The sequence below is a fragment of the Rhineura floridana genome, chromosome 18 (assembly GCF_030035675.1).
Source record: "Rhineura floridana isolate rRhiFlo1 chromosome 18, rRhiFlo1.hap2, whole genome shotgun sequence".
Taxonomy (NCBI): Eukaryota; Metazoa; Chordata; class Lepidosauria; order Squamata; family Rhineuridae; genus Rhineura; species Rhineura floridana.
In genome coordinates this window covers 11,713,364-11,740,630 of record NC_084497.1, presented here as the reverse complement: position 1 = coordinate 11,740,630, position 27,267 = coordinate 11,713,364, and the positions used below count along the sequence as shown (strand labels likewise).

The following is a 27,267-nucleotide window of genomic DNA, read 5'->3' as shown; positions in this document are numbered from 1 at the left end:
AAAAACAAAATGCTCAAAGTAGCAACCACACAGTTCTCCTGATTGGCTACAAAGAAAGGGCTTTGGGCTGTTTGGAGGTGTGGCCTTCACGGAAACACCACTGAGCATGCTCAGAACTGACACATTTATTTATTTATATCCTGCCCTTCCTCCCAGTAGGAGCCCATGTAAGCTTGCCATCACAACAGCAGAAGGGGGGAAGCTAAGATCCAGTACCTCCAGTAAGGCACAACTTTATTATCACGAGGTTTTTCCTGTCTGGAGACTGATGAGTGAGTTGAGAGTGGCTGATTGGTGGAGAAAGTGACAGAAATAAGGCTCATACAAAAACAAAGAAAACAGTGAAACATAATTTGATTTTTTTTATTTATCAATTGCTTCCCAAGTCTTTTTTTTTTGGTGTAAATACAACATTTTAACATCTTAATATATTAATCAGTTTAATACTTTTTAACAGTTTATATTTTAGTACGAAGTTTTGTATTTGTTTATGTGTTTAATTATGTTTTGGTTTTTGGTATTTCATTTCATTTTTAGTTGTTTAATAATGTTTTAATTGTATTGGATGTTTATATGTTGTACACCGCCCAGAGAGCTTCGGCTATGGGGCGGTATAAAAATCTAATTAATAAATAAAATAAAATAAATAAATAAAATAAATACACTAGTTATTGAGGAAAAATGTGCTTTCCTGCAATGTCACCATTGATATTAAGCATATGACAAAATCTGTATCAAGTAACAAAAAAAGATGTCTTTTCCCAAATCACATCTCTTATTTGTTTAAATTGACATATTTAAGCCGAAAGTGTGTCATAATATGCTGATGTATATAAACACAAGTAGCGAAACTTATCAAATGCCAAACAATTAATAAATGGTCCCTTTGAGCTTGGGGTCCTGGGTCAAACAGCTCTCTGCCTGCCTTCCCCTCCGATTGGCCCTGAGCGTGGCTCCTAAAGAGGAAGAAAGGTGAGCCTTTTGGATTCCTCCACTGAGCAGGGGGTTGGACTCAATGGCCTCATAAGCCCCTTCCAACTCTACGATGCTATGAGCTTCTGCCTGTCAGAGTAGGAAGCACTGGCCTAGGCAGTCTTTGAGTGAGTGTATACAGAGCACAGCTTTGTATGTGCCAACTAGTATTAGGCTCACAACAGGCTGGCCTGCCAGGTTCCAATAATAAAAAGCTGAGGCCAAGGAAAGCAAGGCAGAATTTGCTCTGCAATGTTAAAATAATCATCACACAGCAAAGCAAATATTATGCCCATTAAGTGTGGATAAAATACACTCAGCCCTCTCCGAGCGGCAAAAGAATGTCTTTTGCATTTTGAGGTTTGCCTCCTTGCGTGTCAGCGGATGCATGGAGGCTTCGGATGGCCCTGCACAAGCAGGGAGATCTTCCAAGCGCCCGGCAGAGCAAGAGGGGCCCCCCCAGCTTCAAGTGGAGCAGCAGGCCAAGTATTTACGCAGCTGGCACCGTTTAGCCCAGCGCCGTGTACAAACTGCAACTGCGCTTGCTGCTCTGTATAAAAATAGGGCTGCCTCAGTCCCAATAGCTCCCTCTGTGCTTCTCTTTCCAAATAAAAGGGCAAACTATTTTGGGTGGGTTTCTGCGGCTTCTGGAGCTGTAATGAGCAGTCTCTGGAATGCTAAAAATGGCCCCTTCCATCCCTGTTCTTCAACCAGTCCAACTCTCTGGCCTGACCCATTTTGTGGTTTGCAGCTGGAGTTGGTCATTGGGCGAGTTTGAAATTAAAGCATCCTGATCACAGAAGGCCCCTCGTGCTTTTTCTTGGTGGCAAGAGCACCTCTGATCACTTATTTTTTGGAAGGGGTGCAGATTGTGTTAATCAGTTGGGGAGCTGGCCTCTCTGCTTTCCCAGGCTCACGCTGATGGCTTGATTTGACTTGGCCAGTTTCCTCGCTATAGGCTTTGATGTGCTCTGGACATCAAGGGTGGAAGAAGACCGAGATCCTCTGCTGTCTCTGCCAGAGTTTGTCCACAATATGGATTGGTCTCAGGCCAGACTTTTCAGAGTCAGTTCTCTGGAAAATTAGCTATGCTGCATTGGACTTTTTTGGGGGGGGGTGGGTTTGCAAACGGCTCACCCTCTTGACTCTCTCAGGCCTGCCTACCCCACCTTAGGGAAGATATATTCATATTCTTGCTAGGAAACAGCCACCTTCTTCTGATCATTCTAGAGCAGGGGCTCTCAAACTGTGCTCCATGGGCTACCAAGGGTCCACAGGCTTCATTCAGGTGGTCCGTGGCAGGTCCACATTAACTACTCATATATATTTTCAACCGTATTTGTGTCGCTGTTTTTATTTCCTACATTATTGTATTACACTTTGAATTGCAATACAGCTTCAGTCCGGGGCATCTCCAGGTAGGACTCCTGTCTGACATCATGAGAGAGCGGCTGCCTGTTGGTGTAGACAATACTGAGCTAGATGGACCAACAGCCTGACTCAATGTAGGGCTATTTCCTATTTCCCTGACCCCACCTGGCAAAAACAGTAACAAAACTGGTTAGTGATTTTCCTTGGACCAGAAAACAGGGTTAAATAAATTCTGTACAAGGGGAACCAATGCTGCTGGCCTACTTTGCTGGGTGGTTGTAAGTGTTGGAAGTGGGGCAAGAGCAACTCCTGTTTTGTTCTTTTGGTCATGTTCCAGAAGGGAGATGAGTGGGGGTCCTCCAGATGGCTAGGCTTGACTACCTTTACTTGTGATGCTCTGACGGACTTCCTTCCGTGGCAGACTGATATGCTCAGGGAAGTTTATCTGCCCCTCCTCCTCAGTGTTCAGTGATCTCAATGCAGGCTAAAAGCCTGCCACTTAGGTAAACGCACACACAGGCACACAGTATCTCTCAGACTGTTGAAAATCTCTGCTAGTATCTATACAAATGTACATCACAGTAAGAAGGGTTATGGAGGCCCTGTGAGTAAAGTGTTTGGAGTGGGCAGAATGCTGCAGATATCCTTATATTCTTCCAGAGTGTGAAAATGTTGCACTGTGTGTAGTTGTGTTGCTTAATTTCGTTTAAAAGCAGCACCACAGCAGCAGAGAGTAACAGCAGATGTTGAAATAAGAGCATGCCAGCATGTGCGTGTGTTTGCCTAAGAAAGCAGGCTTTTACCCTGCATCAGCATCACTGAGACTGGAGACTTAGTAAATAAGAAAAGCTACTTTATCTATAGAAATACATAGAAATACACAGTTGGAGCATCACAGGTAAAAAGCCTGTCCATCTGGAGGACCCTCGCTTTATCTTCCCTCTGGGGCTTAAACAAAAGAACAAAACAGGAGTTGCTCTTGCCCCACTTCCAAAAAGGAAAAGGGCGAGGGTGCAAAAAGGCATGCCCTCCGCCGCAGCGCTTGCAAAAGTTACTTTTTTTGAACTACAACTCCCATCAACCCAATCCAGTGGCCATGTTGGCTGGGGCTGATGGGAGTTGTAGTGTTTTAAAAAGTAACTTTCCCAAGCTCTGCGAGTCCACCGTCCCCTGCGACAAACAGCCCGCAAAGAGCCTGTCGGCGGGGCAGCCGTCGCGCCCTTGGCACGGTCCGACGGGGCCAGGGCGCCCAGGCCCGGCTCAAGCAAGCAAGCGCTGGCTGCCCGCTCGCCCTCTGCCGGGCTCTGAAAGGGCTTCTGTATCGTGAAGGGGGGGGATCTAGCCCTCCCCTCCCCTGGGCGCGCACCAGGAGCTTCGCGGGCCAAGCCAAGCGCGGCTTCCTGAGCAGCGTCCGGGAGAGGAAACGCCGCCAGGAGCAGCAGCAACAAGGGAGGTCGCGGCCGGTAAAAATAACCGGGCTATATAAGGGCTGCCCAGGATCCCCTCGCTCGCTCGCTCGCTCGTGCACGGAGGAGAAGGCGGCGCAGCGCTGGCTGCAGGCGAAGGCAGCGGCCGCCGAGGGCCGGGCAGCGGGGCAGGTGCCTGGCGAGGGGGCCCGACCGGCAAGGCTGCCCGCCTGCGTTCTCCTCCGTGGAGAGGGCGCGGGCGCGTGGGCCGCCGCACTGGAGCACCCCGGGTCCCGGCGCCAGGTAGGCCGGCCCTACTTGCCGCCGCTATGCCTCTGCAGGGCCGCCCGGCCGCCGTCGGCGAGCCTCTCCCAGAAGAATCGCATCGTTTTCCCCCCTGAAAGGGCACGTGGCAAACACAAACACACGGGGGGGGGTGCGGCGGCGCGGGCGCCAGTCGGGAGGAAGAGCGCGCGGCTCGTCTCCGCCAAGCAGCGCCGGGCTTTTGCCGAGCAAATCCGGGGAGGGGGGAGGCGAGGGCCAGGCTGCCCGGCGGGCTCCTGCGGCGGCGGGGATCCTCGTGGCTGCGCCTGAGAGAAGCTGGCGAGCGGCGAGCCTCTTCCTGCGCGCGGTGGGTCAAGGCCTCTCTTAAATGAGCGGTGTGTGTCCAAATGGCCACCCAGGCCTCGTTTTGGAGGACACAAATGGACACACAAAACGTAATCGGGGAACCAAGAACACAAATTCGGATCAAAAGCCCCTGAAACAAACTAGGAGCAAGAAATGTTAATGAAATGGAATTTTGTTATATGCCTTCAAGTCGATTATGACTTATGGCGACCCTATGAATCTGACCTCTAACAGCATCTGTCATGAACCACCCTGCTCAGATCTTGTAAGTTCAGGTCTGGGGCTTCCTTTATGGAATCAACCCATCTTGTTTGGCCTTCCTCTTTTTCTACTCCCTTCTGTTTTTCCCAGCATTATTGTCTTTTCTAGTGAATCAGGTCTTCTCATGATGTGTCCAGAGTATGATAACCTCAATGTCATCATTTTAGCTTCTAGTGACAGTTCTGGTTTAATTTGTTCTAACACCCAATTATTTGTCTTTTTCACAGTCCATGGTATGCTCAAAGCTCTCCAACACCACATTTCAAAGCAGGTGATTTTCTCTTATCCATTTTTTTCACTGTCCAACTTTCACATCCATACATAGAGATTGGGAATACCATGGTCTGAATGATCCTGACTTTAGCGTTCAGTGATATATCTTTACATTTGAGGACCTTTTCTAGTCCTCTCATAGCTGCCCTCCCCAGCCTTAGCCTTCTTCTGATTTCTTGACTATTGTCCATTGTGTCCATTTTGGTTAATGACTGTGCCAAGGTATTGATAATCCTTGACAAGTTCATTGTCAACTTTAAAGTTACATAAATCTTCTGTTGTCAAATCGAATAGAAGCAGAAAAAACATAAGGGCACATCGGAGAGTTCTCACAAGCTACCAGTCTTTCTGAAAGACTTCCTAACAAAATCTCCCTCCCTGTACACAGTGATGTCTGGTTCTCTGCAGTTTCGTTGTTTTTTCCATAAGAATTCTGCTACAGCAGGGTGTGGATCTTAAGCAGCTGTTTTTAATTTTAATTTGCTTTTTAATTCATGTATTTACTGGTGAGTGGGCGGGCAGGCAGGCTAGTAAGAATTTTGCTAGGCTAATGACTTGTGTAAACGCATTTGTAAGGCTGTATTCATCCCCCATTTTGTTTTGTTGTGAGGTGCACGTGGTTCACCTCAGTCCAAATGTCAGGGCTTGTACGTGGTAGAGGGGCTTCCATGTGCAAGCCGTTCGAATGAAAACATCGACACCCAGGAACAATTCCTTAAAAAATGCCCTGCCGTGGGTGCGAGGAGGGGCCCGGCCAGAGATGCCAGACGTCCCTCCATCCTTCCATTTGGGCACCCAATGGGGCTTTTCCCCTCCCAGGAGAGGCTGCAATCCTCCCTGGAAAAAGACCGGCGCCCCCTCTGAATCGAGGCCAGGCAGATGAGGGAGGGGACACCACACCCCTCCAAGGCTTCTGCAGGGAGGAACCTCTTCCAGCTGCTGGTGGTATCGTTAAAACTGGGCCTGCTATCAGGGCCAGCTGAAAGTCAAGAGTGCCTCTTGAAGAGTCCTCCTGTGGCTTTCCAAGATAGCCTGAAACACCTTCCTGAAGGAAGGAAAGACACACGTGTGTTTGTGTGATGTAATGAACGCTGTGGTGGGATGTCCGCTGAGGCCCCCTCTTCGACAGCGCTCTGATGCAGTCATCGCCCTCCTTCCTCTCACAGGCCCAGCCAGCCGCTGATTCACACTTCCACGAATTCAAGCCGGGAACAGGCCGGCCAAGGCAGGTGCTGCCAACTCCATCACTGACTCAGCTCTCGGTGCCACGACACAAGCCCAGCCTCCCAAGGATGGAGGGGCAGCGCTTCATGAGGCCTTCACTGCTCTTTGGCCTCCAGTGCTTCTTGGCACGCCAGCCTGCTCTTGCAAAACGGGCTTCCAAGCTGCAGCCGGTACAGAACTTCTGCACCTCCCCTGACGGTAGGTGCAAGTCAAAGCGAGCGCCAGTCACCTTAGCACAGTGTTTGGTCACTGTGAGGCCAAGTGACGGAGCAGCGTCTCTCCGTAGTGACTGGCTCAGTTCGAAACATCCCGCTGATGTGGGATCTGTGTTAATGGAGCTCTCAAAGGTGTTTCTTTTCCCTCTGACAATGCTAGGCTCTCAGGCAGGCAGTGGGTTTAGAACAGGGAGAAGACAGGCCGCCTTCAAGCAGATGCACAGTGGATTACCCAGGAACTGCCTTAGTATAGCTAGCTCAGCACAGTCTGTGCTGATTGGCAGTTTCAGGCCGGGGGTCTCTCCCAGAGACACCAGGAAGTGAACCTGGGGCCTTTGCATGCAGTGCAGATGCTATACCACTGAGCTGCAGCCTGTCCCTTCTATGGTGATGGCCACTGGCACAGGTGACTTTCAAAGGGGCTCAGACACGTTCATGGAGAACCTCCATGCACAGAGGTAGCAAATCTGGGAATGTCAGGTGCTTCTGGGAATGGGGAGAGGTGTGGCCTTACTGCCCTGACTGTCAAGTCCCCAGGTGGCTCTATCTGGTCATAAGAAGATAGGAAGTTGCCTTATCCCAAATCAGATCATTGGTCCATCTAGCTATATAAGGGCTCCCCAGGATCCCCTCGCTCGCTTGTGCACGGAGGAGAAGGCGGCGGTGGTGCAGCACTGGCTGCAGGCAAAGTCTACACTGACTGGCAGCAGCTGTTCCAGGTTTGAGGCAGGGACTCCCTCCTAGTCCTACCTGGAGATGCTGCCATCTCTCTATTCCAGCAAGCAAGAGGCATTATTGCAGTCCAAGGGTACCTTCAAATCAGGCAAAAACTGGGAGGAAGGGCGGGATATAAATCTAACAAATAAATAAATAATAAAATCAGTCAAGGAGGACACAGAGAAGGGGTGTGGCCTGGGAGAGTCTCGGGGGAGTCCTGATGGCATAAGTTTCATTGCCCCTGCTTAAGAACCTAAGGAGACCACTGCAGTGCTGGATTGGGCCACGGGGACCCACCTAGTCCAGGCTCCTGGTCTCACAGTGGCCATCCCGATGCCCCAAAGGGGAAAGCCCCCTGAGCAGGACCAGAGGTCCGCAGCAGTGCCTAGTGCAGTGGATCCAGATCATAGCGTCGTGGCTAGTAGTCACGGAAAGGCATGCACATGCAGCTGCACAACTGAGGGCCACAATATTTGTCTGTAGCCATGAAGATGTGAGACAGCTGTGCTGAGCACACTCTCCCATCCCAAAAAGGGCCAATGATCAGTGCCTGGGCTGAGTCATGCAGCAGCAGCAGAGGAAGAGGCAGCCTCTTCCACCAAGGAGAGTTGAGAGTGTTTCCCTGGTGAAGAAGACCTTTCACTGACAGCAACTGACTGACAGCGAGGGATTACACAAGTGTGACATTGCAAAAGCATGACTCACTCTGCTCCGTGCACTGGGAGTTAGGCAGGGAGGCAGTTGCTCTGCCTGTGAACTTTTACAGGCAAGCCTCTGAACACACATGATGTCAGCTAAACCACTTGCAGCGCCCAGAGGAGTTGCCAGTTGCTATAGGAACGGTGGTGTTTTCCTGGAGTACAGAGCCAGAGATATCATGCCCCAGCTGTGGATCCTTTAATTCATTCATTTATTTATTGGAATTATCGCTCTTCAACTTGCAGTCACAGGGCGGTCCAAAGAAATAAAACAAGTGCAAACTTAATTTTTTAAAAAAACTGTACCAAATTAAAATTGCAACATAAAAGAGCAGCATCATAAAACAGCACAACAGGGGAAAACTCATCCCACTCATCTAAAGCAGGCCCTCCGCCTGCCCCCTCAAACATTGGTGCACCTAGCGGTCCTCTAAAGGAATAGCAAGAGGGAGCAAAGGTGCACCTCAGCAGGAGAGAATTCCATGTAGGTGGAGCCGCCACTGGAGTATGGGACAAACAAGGTCATATTTATATAGGATGGAGCAAAATCAACATGTAAGAAAATAAAATCTGTTTTTGAGTTATTATTGGAAAAGAATAAGATTGGGAGGTTTTCTAAAATATTTGATGGCTGAGAGATACTGGCCATGGCAACCTCGAGATTAGTAACTATGAAGTTATATGATTGCTTTAAAATGTCCTCAATTGTTTTTGCATGTTTTAAATAAGTTACTTAACTTTAAATTGTATTGTTTTAACATTTTGATGTTTGCTGCTCTGGGCTCCTCTGAAAGGAGGGGAACAATACAAATTCAATAAAATAAAATTAACACTGTTAAGTGGAACACAATTTATGCATTTAAGTTTGAGACTTGTGATACTACCAACATTGTTCGTTATTCATAAAGCACGAAATCTCTGCTAGGTGCTGTACACAGATATTTATTCATTTAAAAAGCCCCCCCCCAATTAACAAATAAAGAGGAAAAGGGATCCCAAGTAGCTGCAACCCTACGCACACCTCCAAGTGGGCTTATGCCCCCAACACACATAAGGCATTGCTGCCATCACGCCTGGTCTGGGTGCTGCCTTATTCCAGATCAGGCCCTCGGCCCATCTGGCTCAGAACAGTCTCCTCTGACTCACCCTCTCTCTGCAGGGTCTTGGGCCATCACCTCCTTCCTGGTCTGCCACGCTGGTCCCAAGGAGATGTGCCCAGGGCACACGTCAAGTCAAGCCACACACACAGGATTCCACTCTATGTGGGCTTCCCCAAAGGGGCATCTGGCTGGCCACTGGGATAACAGGATGCTGGATTAGACAGCCCCCGTTGGCCTGATCCAGGAGAGATCTTCCGATGTTCAACTTTAAAGAGTGGATTAGACAAATTCAATGGCTAGAATCAGAACAGTAGAGATGGAAGGGGCCTATAAGGGCATCAAGTCCAACCCCCTGCTCAATAATAATAATAATAAAATTTAATTTTTGTGTCGCCTATCTGGCCGAAGCCACTCTAGGCGACGTACACATTAAAATTCAATAAAACAATACAGGAATCCAAATCAAAGCATTCCCAACAGATGATTGTCCAGCTGCCACTTGAATGCCTCCAGTGTCAGAGTGCCCACTGCCTCTCTAGGTCATTGGCTCCATTGTCATATGGCTTTAACAGTTAGAAAGTTTTTCCTGATGTCCAGTCGAAGTCTGGCTTCCTGCAACTTGAGCCCATTATTCTGTGTCCTATTACAAAATGATGCCAGCCAGGCCCACAATCCTCCTTAAGGCAGCCTTCACCTACTTGGTGCCCCCCATATGTCACTGGATGCCATCCCATCCTCCCTGACCGCTGGCCATTTTGACTGGGGCTGATGGTAACTGGAGTCCTGGAGGGCAGTGGGTTAGAGACGGCTGCCTTGAAGAGCTACTAGCCACACTGGCTCCGTTCTCCCTGTGGAGTGGTTGCGCTCCTGAGTAGCAGCTGCTGGGAATCACAAGTTGGGAGAGTTGCGGCCGTTGCGCTTGGATCCTGCTTGTGGGCCTCTTCCCATTGGGCTGGCCCATCTGTCTGGTTGGCCACTGTGACAACCAGATCCCGGACTAGATGGGCCCCCTTTGCCCTGCTGTGGGGGCTGTATGCATTCTGACTGCAGGACAGGGAGCCCCCATGGCTCCTCTGTTTCTGGCCAGGTGCAGCACCGTGCGCTAAGAGGGGCTTTGAGGAACCATAAAGCACAAGGATGATTTGGCCATCTGATTCGCTTGCCTATGAGCTGCTGCCGCCATTCTTTTAACAACAGCAACAAAAGAGGTCAGGCCCAGAGAAGGAGGTGCAGCTGTTGTGGGGGCTTATTTAAGTCAGGAGTGCAGCGAAGCCCCCCGTCCCCAAATAACTTGCATTATTTGATGCACCCATGAAGCAGGCAGAGGGGGCAGTGGCTCCATCCAGCAGGGCCTCTCCTGTTTCTTAGGAGTGTGAGCAGCTGCCAGTGGGGTATGTAGTGCAGCATTGCCTACACTGACCGGCAGCTGCTCTCCAGGGTTTCAGATGCCTTTTCATAGTCCTGCCTGGAGAGACCATCAGGCATGCAGCGCAGGCGCAAGGTGAGGCCCTCGGCACATGCTGAGTGTTTCTGGGTGGATGATGCAGGGCGGCTGTCAGGATAACTCTAAGAGCAAGAAATGGTCTTGGCACATTCGTTACGTCTTCAGATGCATGGCACCCTCAGTGCAGGAAGCAAAGGCTCTTGGCAGGTGCGTCTGTCACAGGGAGGCCTGTAAAATCAAAGTCAGCATCAGAGGCAGGAGTGCCTGATATAATCTGGGCCTCACGTCACGGGCAATCTTGTTTGTAGTTTTTGAACATCTTAAAATGCAGCCAGTCTGCATGCTCGTTGACAGAGCAGAAGCTTTCTGCATGCCGCTGAGTGCTTTGGCCTACAATGAGTTTTTTTTTTAAGTCCTGTCCATTAATTTGAATGGGTCAGCTTTCAATAAGACTCAGTTGGATACGGCCCAATGTTTTTATGACTGATGTTAGATTTTATATTTGTTTTATTTCTGTACACCACTTCGGTATTCCCTGAATAGAGAGTGGTTTATAAATTCATAAATAAATTAATAGGGATATAACAGTGAGTGAGGATCGTTAGCTCTGCCCAGCTTGCCATATGGGAATAAAGCAATGCAGGTGCTTAAGCTACTATCTAGGCTCCATTCCAGTCCTCAAGAGACTAATACCTGTGCACAACACTGCAGGGTTGTTGCAAACCACTCAGAGTGTGAACTACACTGCCGGGCTGTCATTATAAGTCACTCTCTCCCAGGAAGTGCTTCTTCTAACCCTAGGGGTGCTTCAATCCAGGGATATTATGGGCTAGATCCTCCTCATTCATGCAACTTTTTTTTTGGTTTTTTTGCAATATCCACACGTTTTGGCATCAAATTGCCAGCCAGATTTTTCCAGTTTAATCCAGATTTACCCTTTCTGTGGAAAATCCAACAATGGTGCCTGCAGATAGAGCCTTAATATTGTACACAGATAGTATGGAGATTGCAAATGGGCAGCTGGCAACAGGTATGGGTTTTTTTAACAGATTTTTCTTGGAAAGGGTAAATCCATGCAATTTTAATCCATGAAATTGTTTGATATCTGTTCTTACTGGTGATATTTTTATTATTCTATCACTTCAAGATAAGCCATAAATGGAAAGTAATAAAAATTACAATGGGGGCGGTGGATACTGGCTGGCACTTTTATGCCAAAGATGTCATGTGGACACTGTGAAAAATTTGCCTGCACGAGGGGCACCCATAGTAAGAAGCCGCTGCTGAAACAAACCAACAAACACAAAAACCTGTAGCAAACAATCCGTTTACACTATTAAGCAACATTACTCTAGGAAGCACCCAAGAGCACTCGGACTTCATCTGAGCCATGAAGTTGCACGTCCTGTTCCCTTTACATTATTGTTTTCTTTGCTCAGTACACCAGGACAGGCACCCTGCACATGTTCAGAAGCACCAGCATTGTCGTGGTCCCTGCGGAACTGGACTCGCAGTACAACTCGCGATCGCGCCCTTTTGCTCCGGATTCATCGATCCAGAGCAGCTGGGGCTCTTCTGGGGCAAACCTAAGCCGAGGAGAGGGGCACCCAGCCACCGGCCTCGCCATTTCAAAGGGTGCCGTTGCCAAGACTATTGGCGGGCAGGGTGGGGGCGCTCAAGTCCACCCGGGACTTCCTGGGGGCTCAGACACGACGATCCCGAATCCCGTGTGCGCGGGAGGGGGGAGGGCTAGGAGAAGCCACTTTGCACGCGCTCAGGGGCTCGGCCCATTCCAGGCTGGAGCACCAATTGCAGCGAAGGCGCGCCGGGCAGCCTCTGCTCGGCAGCGCCGTGGCAAGCCCCCCCCCCGAGCATGTGCAGAGCGCCCAGGGAGCGGCCGCCCTCGGCAGCCGAGCGAGCACGGGGCGTCCGAAGCCAGGCGGCCGGAGGAGCCGCAGCTCGGCCTCCACCATCGCGCTCCTGCTGCTGCGGCTGCCGCTGCCCGCCTTCCTTTTATAGCGGGTCTAAATTTAGGCCGGGCCGGGCAGCCCCGCAGCAGCCCCAGCGGCGGCTCTCTCGGCCGGGCTCCCCCCCTTCCCGGGACGCGCTTCCTGCGCCGCCGCCATTGGCCGGCGCGCTCGCCGGGCGCTTCTTAAAAGGCCGCCGCCGGCCAGGCCGCCGCATCCAAGCCAGTCCGCGCAGCGCAGCGTCCCGGCCCGAGATGGCGCTGCTGCCGGCCCCGACCCTGCCCTCCTTCGCCTCCTTCTGCAGGGACAACCGTCCAGTCCACCCTGTAAGTACCCTCCCCACGCCCCCGGCTCTCTGCACATGCTCAGGGGCACCCCCGACGCCGCGAGAGTCCCTTTCAGCGCCGCGTCCGCTCCAGAGGGAGGCATTAGTTAGCCCTCGAGGATCCCTCCCCACCCCTGAAACGCCGGGACAACCAGTGTCACACGGCGGGCAGGGGCAGGCTTTGGGATCTCCCGGCCGCCCCTTCCGAGGGCTCTGCCTTCGGGGAGGGTGCCCCGCCGCAACACTCTTGCGGGCCACAGGCGGTGGAGGGGCGCCGCGGCGGGCCTGGGGCACTGCTGCCGCTGCCTCGGCTCCTCCAGGCGCCCATTTCCCCGACGGGACGGGACGGGCCGCAGCTAAGCCCCAAAGATGCTCCTAACGGGCCCTTCTCTCCTCCTGCCCTGTCAGCGCTGGACCTGCGGCCTGGAGCAGGCCAGCCTGCCCGCCGGCCACTGCCCCGCGCCAGGCCGGGAGGCGCCGAGCGCCGCGAAGGACGACGAGGCTCTCAGCAACGTGTTGGATCTGGCTCTCTCTATGGGCTGCGGCGGAGACCACCCCGAGGGGTCCTACCACTCGACCCGCGGGGATTACACAGCGGCGCCGACGATGGAGCCCCCTGCCCCCAGCGGCTTTTACGAGTTCAATTCCTCACCTGCCGGAGGCTACAACGCGCTGGAAACGCGGGGCAGTCCCCCTCCCTACGGCGGCGCCTTCTTACCCGACCTCGACGCCGCCGCCAGCTTCGGGCTGTCCGCCACCGGCGTGATCCAGGGACGCTTCTTGGTGACCTTCGCCAGGCCGCCGCCGCCGCCCTTCGCGGAGGAGAGCATCAAGCCGGAGCCGGAGATGGACTACGGGCCCCTGGCGGGCCTGGCGCCGCAGCCCTGCCCTAGGATCAAACAGGAGAGCAGCCCCACGCCCTGCATGCTGGCCGCCGCCTCTCCGCAGATCCCCGGCGCGGAGACGCCGCCGCTCAGCCCCGACGACCTCCTGGCGGCCTCCGAGGGCCGGGGAGCGCCCCTGCAGCCGCCGCCGCCTTACCACCCGGCCTTCACCTACCCGCTCCAGTACCAGCCCCACCCGCAGGCAAGCGCCTCCGCCTTCTTCGAGGAGAGTCTCCCCTGTCAGGCCTCTGCCCCGAGGGGCCTGCTCACCCCGCCCTCCTCCCCGCTGGAGCTGCTGGAAGCCAAGCCCAAGAGGGGGCGCCGCTCCTGGCCGCGCAAACGGACTGCCACGCATACCTGCTCCTACGCTGGCTGCGGGAAGACCTACACCAAGAGCTCCCACCTGAAGGCGCACCTCCGGACCCACACAGGTAAAGGCCTCCTGCCTCTGCCAAGACCCCTGCTGGGCATGCCCCGCCTCCATCCCCAATGGCAGCATCTCCAGCCCATAGCCCTGGAACCGTTGCTGCCAGTCAGGGCAAGCCACATTGGGCTGGGTGGCGTGGGCAGCATCCTGTTGGTTCGTTTTCTGAGGTGGCTTCTGCCACCAAACATACCCGAAGTGGAGTGTCCTGTAGCTGAAGCGGGGAGAGAGCCAGTGTGGTGTAGTGGTTAGAGTGTTGGACTCCGACCTGGGAGACCAGGGTTCGAATCCCCACACAGCCTTGAAGCTCACTGGGTGACCTTGGGCCAGTCACTGCCTCTCAGCCTCATGAAAACCCTCTTTGTAGGGTTGCTGTAAGTCGGGTTGACTTGAAGGTAGTCCATACTTTCATAAACCTGGGTGTGTGTCCTTGGCTGCAATGGCTGAACTGCGCTCAGTGCAGATCAGGGAGCCCATGCCTCTCCAGACTGGTTGGTTGGTTAATCAGCACCAGAGGTGGGCAACAGCTGTGACCCTCCAGATGTTGCAAGACTTCAGCTCGTCATCATGGCATTGCCCATTTGCTGTCCACTGCATCCAGCAACATCTGGAGGGCCACAGATGTTCACCACCACTAGCCTGTTCTGGGGGGGGGGGGCTCTGAGCTTTGGAGACAGGACGGGGCAGCAGAAAACTGCTCCAAAGAGGTCCGAGCGACAGAGGGGCAGGCAGGCAGGCTGCCGGTTAAGTGCACCTCCCGCTTTGCTGGAATTACCTGGGCGGGGGGGACAGGTCCCCTTTCCTACTTGGGGAGTAGGAGGGCAGCGGCTCCATGCCTGGTCCATGCCAACCCTCCCTTGTCTTCTTCCCTTGCAGGCGAGAAGCCCTACCACTGCAACTGGGACGGCTGTGGCTGGAAGTTTGCCCGTTCCGATGAACTGACCCGCCATTACCGCAAGCACACTGGGCACCGGCCCTTCCAGTGCCACCTCTGCGACCGGGCCTTCTCCCGCTCAGACCACCTGGCCCTGCACATGAAGAGACACATGTAGCCCCCCCACACACAGTCCCACAGGTGTGGCACCAAGGACCGGCCAGGACAGTTTAGGGAACTTGTAGCTGGTACTACGTTGCCTCGCCTGCGGGGGGGGGGGGGGGAGGAGTGGGTGGTGACTGAGGGTGGCCACTGAGCGAGGAGGCCGCAGATGGCGGTGCTTCTTGAGGTGTCTCCACCCGTGGGAGAGTGGGACTTATTTATGGGACTCTGAAGACAAAGGGGCAAGCTGATCTGTGACTGCCCAGACCCTGAGCTGCAAGGGAGATCCGTCATCTGCAGCCTGGTGCTTGTGCGGCACAGTCAACAGTTGTCTTCCTCTACATGAGAATTACGTCGTCTGGAGAAGTTCCTCTACAGGACTTGTAAAGAAAGGTTTTAAGTATATATGTATAAAGTATAGTTTTATACTGAAGTGTTGGGCTATGGAAACAGAAGACAAAGCGAGTAAATTGTTGCCCTTTTTTTTTAAAAAAAAGTAAAAATAAAACTTTCTGTATATAGAGACAAGGGGAAGATTTTTCTAAAACAATTTCTAAATCAATTTTGAGTGGATAGGCATTATTCTTTCCTTTAAAAATCCGTATGCCTCATGTGAAAGGAAAAACCCACCTTGTCTGCAAAAGGGTGGTGGTGATCTTGGCCCTCGTAGTGACCTTACTCCCCTTACGCGCCCAAAACTTTCTCCCTCTAGCAAGCAAGAAACGGGCAGACCACAGGGCAAGGCTGAGGACCAAACCTGGCCCTTTATTTCAACAGCAACCAAGGCTATAATTTGACTCTCATTTTTAATTTACTTGCTATTTTGGGAGCACCCTGAAATATCTTCCAGATGTTCATACAGAGGTGGCAGTAGTCAGGCTATGGGCATGTTGGTTTTTTGTTTTGTTTTTTAAACCCTGAAAAATGTAAACATTGCATTTCAGTAATTATGGAGTCCTTTTTTTTAAAATGCAGGACTCCTGTCTCTTCTGTTGCAGTTGCTCTCATCTGCTCCATGGCAGTCAGGTGTGGTGGTGGTGGTGAAGAGTCTAAACTGAGTCAGTTGCAAAGGTACATCCTTTAAATGACCCCCTCCCCCAGCTCTCTTTCATGGAGAGGATCACCACAGCGCCCTGCAGCACGTCAGAATTTTTAGCTTTGGGTGTGAGAGCTGCATCTATCTCCAAAGCCTGTATAATTTTCCACCACATCTCTGCGAGGTCTCCCAAATGCCGTCCTCCTTTGGAGGGAAGGTGTTCAAAACACTTCATCGTTTTGGTTGCCCTTTTCTGCAACTTTCTGTTATAAAATGGGAGGAGCCGAGTTATCAAACCTCATTGTTCGCAACAAACAAATTAAGAGGTTTGTGGTGGCAAAACCCACCCCAAAATCCTAACCCTAACCCCACAAACTGACAAGGGGAAAAGGCAGCTGGGGGGGGAGTTTGTAGGTCTTTGCCAGAGAAGAGGGGAGGTGTGTGCAACAGGCCCTTACAACCACAGGGGCACCTGAAGGTGCTCAAATGCCCCCCCCCGCTGTCTTCTTATTCAACAGCTTCTCAAGTCAGAAAAGTTCCCGCCCGCCCAGCGAATTCCGCCTTGTTCCCTCCAGATGTTTTAGCAGGTGCTGGGTGGGATTGATGGGTGCTGTAGTCCAAAAACATCTGGCGGGCACCACGTTGGGGAAAAAGCTGGATTCAGTAATAAGAAAAGCCAGCAAAATTCTCATGCCGGTTAAGCCAATTCCTTTTGGAGGTCCGCAGATGCAATAAGCCTCTTCTGCTTGGAGAGAGGCAGACCACCTCCCACAGGGGAGCCAAGACTCGCAGCCCTTGAAAGCTTTAAAGCCCTCTTAAGTTGGTAGCTGTTGCCACGTTTTATAGCAAATTCAACAGTTTGACTCTGCAATGTGGGGAGGACGTGGCCATGCCTGGCCCAAATCTCCCCATGTTCAACTTCATTCGATGGCTCCACTGGGTTCTAGGATGAGAGAGGAACAAAAATGTCCATTCACTTTCTCCGCAGCAAAAAATTATATACACCTGCCTCCACCCCACCTTTTTTCCTAAACTAGCGTTGTGACCTTGCCGCGTAGGTGAGTTGCTCTCGCCCCTTGATCGTTTGGGTTGACTTAATATCCTTTTTGACGTGCAGTGGCCAGAATTGTATACAGAACTCCCAAGTGTGGTTGCACCAACGTATATATCTATAGACATGGTAGAGAGACTGGCAGTTTTATTTTCAATCCCCTTTCTTGTGATTCTAAACATGGAATTTGCCTTTCCTCTGCATCCGTACACTGGGCTCATCTTTCTTTGTTGAGGTCTACGCTGCAACCCCACAAACCCTTTCCTGGGTAGCAACTGCTGTAGCTCAGATGCCATCAACTGAACACCCGGCACTTAAATGGTTAATTGGCAAACACAAGAAAAGGAAAAGAGGTCTACAATTTGCATGGACGGCTGGGCTGCTGTTCATAGCAGTTGCCAAAATTAGCACTCTCAATTACACACTTGCAGAAAATGACTGTGGAACTATTTAAAGTAGCTGCACAAATGACAGCTCTGCCTTGAAAAGCGAAATCCTGTCATATCTGGGAGGCAGCAGCAAAGCAAGACTTCCCTCCTGCAAAGATGAGCTGAGATTGCTGCTGGTCTGTGGAGGCCACAGGAGGGCTCCTGCATCCACACTGCCATCTGATTCAGCAGGAACCAGTTGCACAATCTGGTTCCAGAAAGACAGCAAAGGAAGATAATGGGCTCCCATTGCTGCAACTGTTCTAGCCATTTCCCGCTCCTTTCCCTTGGGGCAAATGAGGCTATGGTGTAACACTCTATACTTCCTTGCACGGAAGGAGCCCATTGCTCTTGCAAGCTGGGAGGTGCCAATTGCCCATTCACTCAGGTGCCTGCCCGCTCACCAGGGATGCCACCCCCAGAGAAAGCCACACCATCCAACCCCCCCATCCTGTGAAGGTACCTGCCAAGCTGCATGCTCCTGAAATGCCATTCTGACACTTCAGTAGGGGGCTGACAGCATCCAGTGGAGGGCATTCAAGTCTCCCCAACTGCCTAGGCCTTACTGTCTGGAGTCAAAATGGAGGGAGGGGGCAGAGGGGAATCGGTTGGCCAGAAAGTTTTGTTTCGACCCTCCAATGGTCCAGAGCCTTCTGCAAAGCTCAGGAATGCAGGTCACACTATTGCCCAGTTCTGGTGGCAGCTCTCCAGGGCCTCAGGAAGAAGAGGGGGGGCAGGGGTGGGGTTCTTTCCCAGCAACTTGATCCTTGATAGCTGGAGATTTAAAACGGGGGCCTTCAGTGCATGAGAAGGCAGACGCTCTGCCACTGCTGGGCTCCTGACACCCCCCCCATCTACAAGCCCATTTTGTGACCTGGGTAACTGGAACGGCAAGGAGGACTGTTCAAAATGTCACCCTCACTCAAGAAGGGGAACCGGCCAGGTGAGAGCTGAAATGGCAGGCAGAGGCCCCCCACATGCCCCCTCGGAGGCTGCTGCACAGCAAAGGCGGGGGGGGGGAGAAGAAAGATTCTCTGTGGCCAAGAGGACCCAAGGCCAAAGAGAATGACTTGAGCTGGTCTGCCTCCCCCTCGACCCCTCCTAAAAGGAGAGCCACCCCAGAGTCTCAAATGCTCCAAAATAAGTAACCTTTTCATTTATTATATTAAACAATAACATTTCTCTTATATTAAACAATGAACACAGAGCATGGGTTAACATTCAAACACCCCGGCACACCACCACCACCCCGTTTTGTTAGACGATACACTCACGTGCATGTTTGGATATACATTTGCCAGCCTCTGGGAGGCTCTTCTCCCCACTAGATTTGGTGGGGGGAGGGGGTCAACACAGCCAGGATCTGAAGAACATGCTTGCTCTTTGTGCCCTCAGCAGCAGAACACCCTGCCCACCCACCCCCACCAAACTGTGTTTGAAACTTCCCCTCCCAGCCACTCACCATGCATTTGCCACCTTTGAGAGCCCATCAGGGTGACCCTCCTGGTGCCAAGTAGGGCATGGCACAGTGGCCGGCCCCTCTCGGCAAGGTTTACTACTCCTAAACCAGGGAGAGGAGGGCAAAGAGAAGCCCGCCCACCCAAACCATTGCTCCTACCCAAAGAGAAGCAGACAACACTGCAAGACAGCAGCTTGTTTTAAGAAAAAGAACTCAAGACCTCGCTGGGTTGTACATATCCAGCAGACTTGAGGGGAGAGGCGCTGAAATCAAATGGGCATGACCAACTTAAATGGGGGGGGTCTATATTGGGTTCCAGAGAGGGGGATCTCCTCTGTCACAGAGGACGAAAGAGTGTGTGGAGGAAAAGGGCAGCCGTCTTTGTAAAAGGTGAGCAAAGAGCACGATTGGGCTACAGGGGTTGCCCCAATCAACAAGCTATTTCAGCACAGATTAAGGACAACACGTGCCTTTGTGGGTCTGTGGAAGAGGAAGAAGGAACCGTGGACAGAAACCAGGATATAGTCTCTTAACAACCAGTGAAAGGTAGAAAGGGGGGTCCCCTCCCTCCCCAGCCAGAACATGGCACATCTATAATGGCAAGAGCTGGCTGGGACCTCAGCTTGGGGGCGGAGGCTGAAGGGTGTGAGGCACAAATAAGGATAGGCACATGCACACACACACAGTACACAAGACAAAACTGGAGGGCTTCTGCTCTGGAGGGCAGCGGTCCACCCCGTTGCATGTACACAAGGAGACAGCAAAAGTCCTCACTCTATAGGATGCAGGCCAGAAATTGTGGGAAGCCGATTTCAGAGCGGAAACTGACCCACAGGAGTGGATCAAATGGTGGACTAAACCCACACTTCAAATGCCAGTCACACAGATCAAGAAACATACAGTATGCTAAAACTAGCCCACAGGTGGCACATGACGCCAGTGCAGCTATCCTGCATTTCTTTTGCTGCCTCTCCTCTATGCTGGCGACGGTGCAAGAAGAGAGGCATATTTTTTCACATGTGGTGAGTGCTTTTGACTAACTGCAAAAAAAACGTCGCTCAGCCACTGGACAGAACTCCCCAACTGGCACTTCGGGATTTGTTTATTGGCAGCAGTGCTGACCTTAAATGTAAACAGCTTCTGCGGCAACTGCTCACGTCAGCCGGATGAACAGTGGCCAAACACTGGACGGAAGGGACCCAATTTAACCTACTGTGACCATAATAAAGTGTGGCAGAAAAAAATCACCAAAAATCTGAAAGCTCACCATGGCCAGGTGAAGGAGGACTAATCTATTGGAGACTGGTTTGAGTTTATCAACTGTGTGAATCATACAGAGAACAACAGAAATCCTCCAGACGGGTCGCTTCGTGTTTAGAATTCTTGATGTGGCAATGTTTTACACATGATAATGGGGTTTGGCAATGGGAGCAATTTCCCTTACATCCCTTCTGAGCAGGATACTGTGCCCTCAGTATACCTTTATTTTATTTGTAACCTAGAAGGAAAAAGGTGTAAATGCAGTGTAATTTATTTTCTGATGCTTCAACATGTATTTGGGTTGTTGTTTTTTGGTTCCCTCGCCCCCACTTTGGGGGAAATTTATTCACTGAAAATGAATTTCAAAAAATTAAAAAACAAATAAACAGAGTGGGGGCTTGGGGGAGGGGAACAGCTCCCCAGGCGCATCAGCAGTGGAGACGCTAGCAACTGAGACAAGCGTCACATCCACACCCACCCACTCTTTAACAGTCACGGCTTCTCCCAAAGAATCCTGGGTACTATAGTTTGCTGACCTCGCAGAGCTACAGTTCCCAGTACCCTTAACAAGCTACAGTTCCCAGGATTCTCTATGACTGTTCAAGCGCTATGAGACTGTTGTCAATGGATAGTGTGGATGTGACCCTGGAGTCATGCCAAGGAGGGCTTTTGCAAGCCTCGTTGCTGTTCAGTGACCTTCCTGACTGGCAGCCCCCCACCCCGGTGGCAGTTTTGCCCATCCCTCCAAGCGGTTGCTACAAGTAATTCTGGGGGCTTCATGGTGGGGTTATCAGACTCATTTTCTTCCATGTAAAAGGCAGAACATTCCTCTTCCTCCTCATGTAGCCAATTTTGCCAGCAGTAAAGGAAACAAAAAACTCAAAACACAAACAGACAGACCTAGGATGAAGAGTCCCCCGCCCGAAGAGCAACTGAGAAGGGTATGCATCGCCAGAGGCGAGTACAATTACGGGAAAGGTGTTGTCTGTCCATCTGTCCATGCAAGGGTGCGCAGGGACCCTTCCCTCTTCCCTGTACTTGAGAAGCATTTGGCAGGATTTGAGGTGAGAGAGAGACTCCCTGCCCTTTGCAGGATCTTGAAATTCTAACTACAAGAATTGTTCTTTTGCTCCCAGATCTATGGAGTAAATATACACAAATACACACACACAAACTATATACTATTTCTGTATGTACAATATATAATTACATCCCATAACAGGGAGCCACAAATAGGGCTGCAGGAATTCCCCAACTCTGTGTGCGTATGCAAGCGCGCGCACAAAGACGGGCCTGGGCTAAGTGATGGGAGGGTGCCCAAGAGGCAGTTAAGGTGTAGGACAGATTTTTACACGTGTAAAAAAAAAGAATAATGGTAATAATGATAACGTATCTACAGACTTGAACACACATCTTATTTGCAGGCTGAAGGGGATCCACAAGGAGGAAGGCCGAGATTTGGCTCTCGCTGCGTCGCCAGAGGTGGTCAGGTGCGCTGCACGGCCCTTTCCTCAATCCGCAGATCAGCCAGACGTGGAAGGCCCGCCTTTACCCTGGAGCCTCAACATTCAACCTTGATCACTTGGCTGAGCCCCACACCCCAAGGACCTGGTGGATTCAAGGGGGCATCTGAAATCTTTGGGTGCTTCTGTGTCTGGGCCTCTCCTGCCCGAGTGGCGGATGCAGGATGTCTTCGCTGGCCAGGCACAACGCAGGCAAGGGTGGCCCTGATATTGCTTGGTCTGAGGACGGGTGGCAGGATGGACAAGCCGGCTCAGAAGCTGCAGCTGGTCCCTGCAGTCAGAGCAAGGAGGTGAGAGAAGCCTCCCACCCCCCACCCCCAAGAGGATGGCAAAGTCAGGGCAGAAATCCAAGGACAGTGCCCAGCCAGACAAGAGGAGAAGGGAGGGAGAGCTGGAAGGAGGGGAGTGCTCAGCCCCAAAGGCAGCGTCAGCCCTGGACACAAACAGGCCAGCAAAGGTCGACAGACCCAGACACAACCTCTCCAAGAACACGGAAAAAACAAAGCAAGGCAATGCAAGGACAAGACAGCAAGACTGAGCGAAGCACACCAGCAGCCCCTCTCTGGACTGCAGGCCCCACAACAGGGTGTGGGAAGCCCCAGCTCCCAAAGAGGCCAGAGGTCTGTACCCCCTGGGGAAAAGGGGGCTCTGCTGCTGACGCCTGGGGAGGAGGGAGGGATACCCAACTGGACTTTCCTTCTGCGTGTTGGGAGTGCCCCTGCCCTCACCTGGCATCAGGAGAAGTCCACTGAGCCATGTTTGCAGGACGAGGAGCTGCCTCACAGGTGCCCCCCACCCCAGGAACAGACAGCCCACCCACCCTGCACAAGGCGGAGCTGCCCAGCGGGACCATGCACAGAGACAGGCGCGCACACAGAGTCCAAGGCGGGGGAGGAAGATGGGGAAAGGCAATGCCACGTCCCAAAGGAAACAGCCCACAGCCCCAAGTGTGGCGTCTGCCAGCCTCACTCAACTTGCCCCACCAAAACAAAATATGCAAATTATGTCCGCAAAAATCAACATACTGTATGCAAATGCACAAAAGCATTACAAGGCTTTCCAGGATGTTGTTTGTTTTTCAGGCAAAATACCGAGAAAGAGAGAGGGAGAGCTGACCTGCCCTTACCCACAACGTATTTAGTTTCCCCTGGTTTCAATATGAATTGGTGTTGGTTACGCTCCCTTCGGAGGATTCAGAGCAAGCCGTTAGAAGCTAGTTTTCCTGGGCAATCAAAAAGAGTATTACAAACGGGTTTTTTTTTTCCAGGCTGCAGAGGTAAAAGGACGCCACACAATATGTTGCAAAAGGCATAACTGGCCACATCTCTTGCCGCTCCCCCCCCCATCACACTATGGGGGGGGAAGTTGGCTCAGACCCCTTCTCCTCGAAATGCTAGCTTTCTACGTGCAGGGCAAGCTTATGGATGGATGGGCATTCCACAATCCAAGGCTTTGAAGTGGTGGCACAATCCTGCAAGACCCAAGCCTCTCATATATGAATGGGGAGGGAGGGGAGAAGATAATCCTCTCTTAAGATAAGCAAGAAACCTGGCCAAAGGAAGGAAACTGAAAGAGACTTAGTAACGGCAAAATGAAAGCAAAGTGATCACTTTATGAATATGACACTTTTCTTTTTCTTAAAGTCAGGAGTGAGCAAGTGGCAGCATCCAGAATGGTGGTGTTTAGGCTACAAATCTTTTTGGGGGGCAGCAAAGGCAAATACAGACTGAGGGCAAGTGTGAGTTCACGAGGGGTAAGAGCTTCTCTGCAGTTTCTCCAGTGGCAGAGCGGGGGGAGGGAGAGCAGACCCCGCCCAGCCGGGCCACTGCAAATTATGTGGCTTGCAAGCAGACATTTCAACCTGTGCAAGTTCTTTTCAAAGGGCTGTGTCCTTTGCCAGGAGGAGCTGGGAAGCCCCCCCAACACGGTCCCGTTAGGCAATTTACTTCGTCATATGAAAAACAGGGGGCAGGGGGGCTGTTGTGGAGGAGGGTTTGGGGAAGAGCAAGAATCTAGAAGAGGTACCCCCAGAGACGGCTCCACTGGGCTGGCGGCACCCTGGCCTTTCACGAGGTCGTCGGCATGTCAGCCTTGCTGAGGGCGATGGCCAGCTCTAGGTCTTCCTGCTCCCGCCTCCTCAGCCGCGCCAGCCGCTCCTGCTCTGCCTTCTCGCTCTCGCGCTTTGCCCAGGCCAGCTGCCGCTCTTCATTGCCGAGCTAAAGGAGAAAGCAACGTCGTCGAGAGCAACAAAAGAAGGGACGCTCCGTTAGCAAACCAGGAGGGGGAGGAGGGAGCCCACAGCCTCATGGGGGGGAGGGAGGGGGGCGGCAGCTCCCCCACCACATCTGACTCCCCCTTGACAGCAAACATGATGGCCGGAGAGAAGGGGCAAGTGAAAAAGATGCCCTGCTCTGGTTTCGCCTCAGCCTCTGGTTATGTCCACAGGATACACGTGAAGCACTCAGACCCCGCTTTGATCTTCGGATCTGTCATCTTCTTGGCCTGTAATCTGTTTTAATTCTTTTTAACAATGAATTTTAAATGGTTGTAACCTGCCCTGGGACCCGCTGGCAAAGGGCAGGGGGCCCTCCTCCTCCTCCTCCACACAGTATGTCATCATCAGAGTCTGTTAAGGATGCTGGGAACTGAAGCGCTGCGAGGGCGTCTCCTAACAGCTCTCGGCACCTTTAACCAAGGACAGTTCCCAGGATTCCCTGGGGGAAAGCCGTATCTGACGGCTGTAACTGTCTGGTGTGGAAGGTGACCTCTCTTCCCTGTGACGCCTCCCTCTTTACTGCCACCCACAAGCAGGACATTTTTTAAATACATTTTTCTTCCAGGCTCTCTCATTATTACTCATTCTTCTGGCCTCCAATAACTTCCACGCTGGTGACCTCCAGAGCGCCATCTCACTTCATACAGGCTCCTTCCTTAACTGATGCCTCGCTATTTTCTTTGCAAACTGAATTGTGATGCAAGAACTGGGCCCCGGCTCCCCCCCCCCACTTCCTTCTAGGTAACTGTGCAGGCTCAAGTGCACACCCTCCCTGTTTCCTTTTGTGTCTTCCCACTTGCTAGATCTCCTCGCTTTCCTCTTTGCAACAGCTACAACATTTGCCTGTCTCTCTAGGCAACCAAAATGTGCCCATCCTCGGGACCCTTGGGGTACACTCTGGCTCACCCCTTCAGGGCCACAGGATTCTCCCACTTGTCCTCTTGTGCTCTGCTGAACATGGATGTCCAGTGACATCTCTTTTCTGCTCTCTACAGCAGTTCCATCGTTTGTCTCACAGTTGAAACGTCTTGTATTGAGGATCTCTGGGCCCTCAAAGGGAGGTGAATTACAGCCCTTGAGGAAGGGCCATGGGTAGCTCAGTGGCAGAGCCCCTGCCTGCCTGCAGAAGGGCCCATGGCATCTCCAGACAGGGCTGGAAATACCTCCTGCCTTGGGGAACTGCTGCCAGTCAGTGTAGACAAGACTGAGCTCTGAGCCAGGTGGGCCGATGGTTCGACTCGCCCGAAGGCAGCGTCCGGGGTCCCCATGACTCTCCCCACCCACCCCAATTGCGTGAGCCTTGCCTCCCAAGATCCAGTGTGCTTTCCATTGCTGCCCTAAGACATCCTATTTTGAAAAGAAAAACAAAATTTGCCTTTATAAAATGGATCTGGCACAGCTATCATTCCCCTCCAGGATATCTGATTGTAAGCAGAAAAGGGGGCCTGCATTTTAATTCTGTTTCATGCAAAGTGCGTCCAAGACCTGCAGTGTTGGACGTGGGGCAAGAGCAACTCCTGTCTGGGTTCTTTTGTTTGTATTCCAGAAGAAAGATCGAAGGAGGGTCCTCCAGCTGGCTGGGCTGGCCTGCCTTTACCTGTGCCTAACTTCCTTCTGTTGTAACTGATATGCTCCTCAGGGAAGCTGACCTGCCCCTCCTTCGTCATCATCTTCTTCGACTGTCAGAGGAGAGAGGAGACATCTCTGTCTTTGCTTTCTCTCCTGAGCCATGAGGGCAACTCACACATCTGGGCGTTGCGCCTCCAACTTCGTTAGTTAGTTATAACTAGGTATGCCTTTCCTATCTACTATGTGTTTCTATAAATAAAGGAGCTTACCTTATTTTACTAAGTCTTAAGTCTCAGTGATCTCAATGAGGGTAAACGCCTGCTACGTAGGTGAATACACATATTGGCACACGCACATAGCTCAGACCGCTGAGGATCTCTGCATATATATATATTTCCATAACATGCAGAACTGAAAAGGAGGCACACTCTGGCCTCCCCGTCCCCCCAGGAAGGACATCATGGCAAAGTGGAGACTTGCCTGGCCTGCAAAGTAGCAGGTGCTCCAGTGCTTGCTTTCCTCTTCCCTCTTCCCTCCTCATCCTCTTTTCCTTTTATGCCATGAATATTAGATTGTGAGCCTGCACACAAGGACTGTCTTATCATTTAACACACACACACACACACAACAGAGCTTAGAAAATGTTAGGTATTTTATAAGATGATAATGACGCTAATTCTTTGTAAGTATTATAATTTTAAAAATGGCAAAACCTAGACTCTGCTAGAACGCACACAATTTATTGTACATTAGGAGTCCTAGAGGGGACCAGGTTCTCGTTAAGAACATAGAAACAGCCTTGCAGCTGGATCAGGAGAAATGGGGCCTATCTCCTTTTATTTTGATAAATGTTGATAAATTTGTTTTTAATGCTTGCTTTTATTGGTATTTTTAAAGAATATTTTCTAATGGTTAATGTATAGTGCTTACAAGGCCAAGTAAATTTATTTATTTATTTATTAACTTTATTTATAATAAATAAATAAATAAATAAAAGCAGTGGCCAAAGAGATGCCCAAATGGAACCCCTACAAGCGGAAGCCTTTCCCTTGTTGTTCGCACCCAGAATCTGATGCCCTGAGGTAGACTGCTTGTAAACATGGAGGTTCTAACAGCTAGCAATAAGACATATGTTAAAAACACAGCTTGCATCCAACCTAATTTTTAAACAAAACCTCAAGGCGGCTGAGAAATCCAGGCACTGCAAGTGTTAAAATCCATATTAACATAAAAAACCCTAATCCACAGCAACAAAAAACAGACATCAAAACTAAAACCAGATAAAAAGAAAGTCCCCAAAACAGTCAGCTAAAGGCCTTTTTTTAAAAAAAGCCATGTTTTTTAACCAGCTGCCAATAACCATGCAGTGATGTGGAATTAACAGGCCAGGATCAATGGGAAAAGACCGCCACCACAACCATCCTGCCAGGGAGTCTAGGGGTCTGGATGCAGGGGATGACTGGTGCCAGGCCCTCAGGCTGTTCAGGCCTTTAAAAGGTTCACACCAACCAGCATCTTGAGGGTGGTCTAGGAATTTACTGACCCACCTAAACCCATCACGCCAGGCCCCAGAAATTAAGTCCTGCACAGGCTGAGGGAGGTCCTTCTTGGATCTCTCCTGAACCTGTGGCCCAATGGGAGACTCCCCACCCCATCGGCTTTACAGGACTGATGCAGGAAAACGTCTCTCTATCCACTTTCTCCATCCTTTTTCTCACA

At 51.4% G+C, this 27,267-nt stretch overlaps 3 protein-coding genes across 8 annotated transcripts in view; 2 read left to right on the top strand and 1 right to left on the bottom strand.

The window, feature by feature from the left end:
* Positions 1-1,360: 1,360 nt before the first annotated feature.
* On the top strand, positions 1,361-8,544 carry LOC133372797 (uncharacterized). Its single transcript, XM_061601866.1, has 4 exons — positions 1,361-1,458; positions 3,527-4,052; positions 4,868-4,911; positions 6,080-8,544. Exons 1-4 carry the CDS (start codon positions 1,361-1,363, stop codon positions 6,162-6,164), a joined length of 753 nt encoding a protein of 250 aa, XP_061457850.1. The 3' UTR covers positions 6,165-8,544.
* Positions 8,545-12,358: 3,814 nt separating this feature from the next.
* KLF2 (KLF transcription factor 2) lies at positions 12,359-15,475 on the top strand. Its single transcript, XM_061600625.1, has 3 exons — positions 12,359-12,604; positions 13,012-13,918; positions 14,788-15,475. Exons 1-3 carry the CDS (start codon positions 12,533-12,535, stop codon positions 14,961-14,963), a joined length of 1,155 nt encoding a protein of 384 aa, XP_061456609.1. The 5' UTR covers positions 12,359-12,532; the 3' UTR covers positions 14,964-15,475.
* EPS15L1 (epidermal growth factor receptor pathway substrate 15 like 1) overlaps positions 15,456-27,267 on the bottom strand; it is a 52,628-nt gene continuing 40,816 nt past the window's right edge. Inside the window, exon 17 of one of the 6 annotated variants that reach the window (XM_061600616.1) lies at positions 15,456-16,926. In XM_061600616.1, coding sequence (XP_061456600.1) covers positions 16,681-16,926 — 246 coding nt within the window. In that variant the 3' untranslated portion in view covers positions 15,456-16,680. Of the gene's footprint in view, positions 16,927-18,589; positions 23,921-27,267 lie in introns of those variants that run through there. The other 5 variants (XM_061600615.1, XM_061600614.1, XM_061600613.1 and 2 more) reach the window with 5 other exon arrangements.

Bases quoted from the DNA above. Each gene is read 5' to 3' on its own strand.
- KLF2 (XM_061600625.1), top strand. From the start codon at position 12,533: ATGGCGCTGCTGCCGGCCCCGACCCTGCCCTCCTTCGCCTCCTTCTGC. The intron at 12,605-13,011 runs GTAAGTACCCTC...CTGCCCTGTCAG, and splicing joins ACAACCGTCCAGTCCACCCT to CGCTGGACCTGCGGCCTGGA. The intron at 13,919-14,787 runs GTAAAGGCCTCC...CTTCCCTTGCAG, and splicing joins GCACCTCCGGACCCACACAG to GCGAGAAGCCCTACCACTGC.
- LOC133372797 (XM_061601866.1), top strand. From the start codon at position 1,361: ATGGAGGCTTCGGATGGCCCTGCACAAGCAGGGAGATCTTCCAAGCGC. The intron at 1,459-3,526 runs GTATTTACGCAG...TGCGACAAACAG, and splicing joins CAAGTGGAGCAGCAGGCCAA to CCCGCAAAGAGCCTGTCGGC. The intron at 4,912-6,079 runs GTGATTTTCTCT...TTCCTCTCACAG, and splicing joins AACACCACATTTCAAAGCAG to GCCCAGCCAGCCGCTGATTC.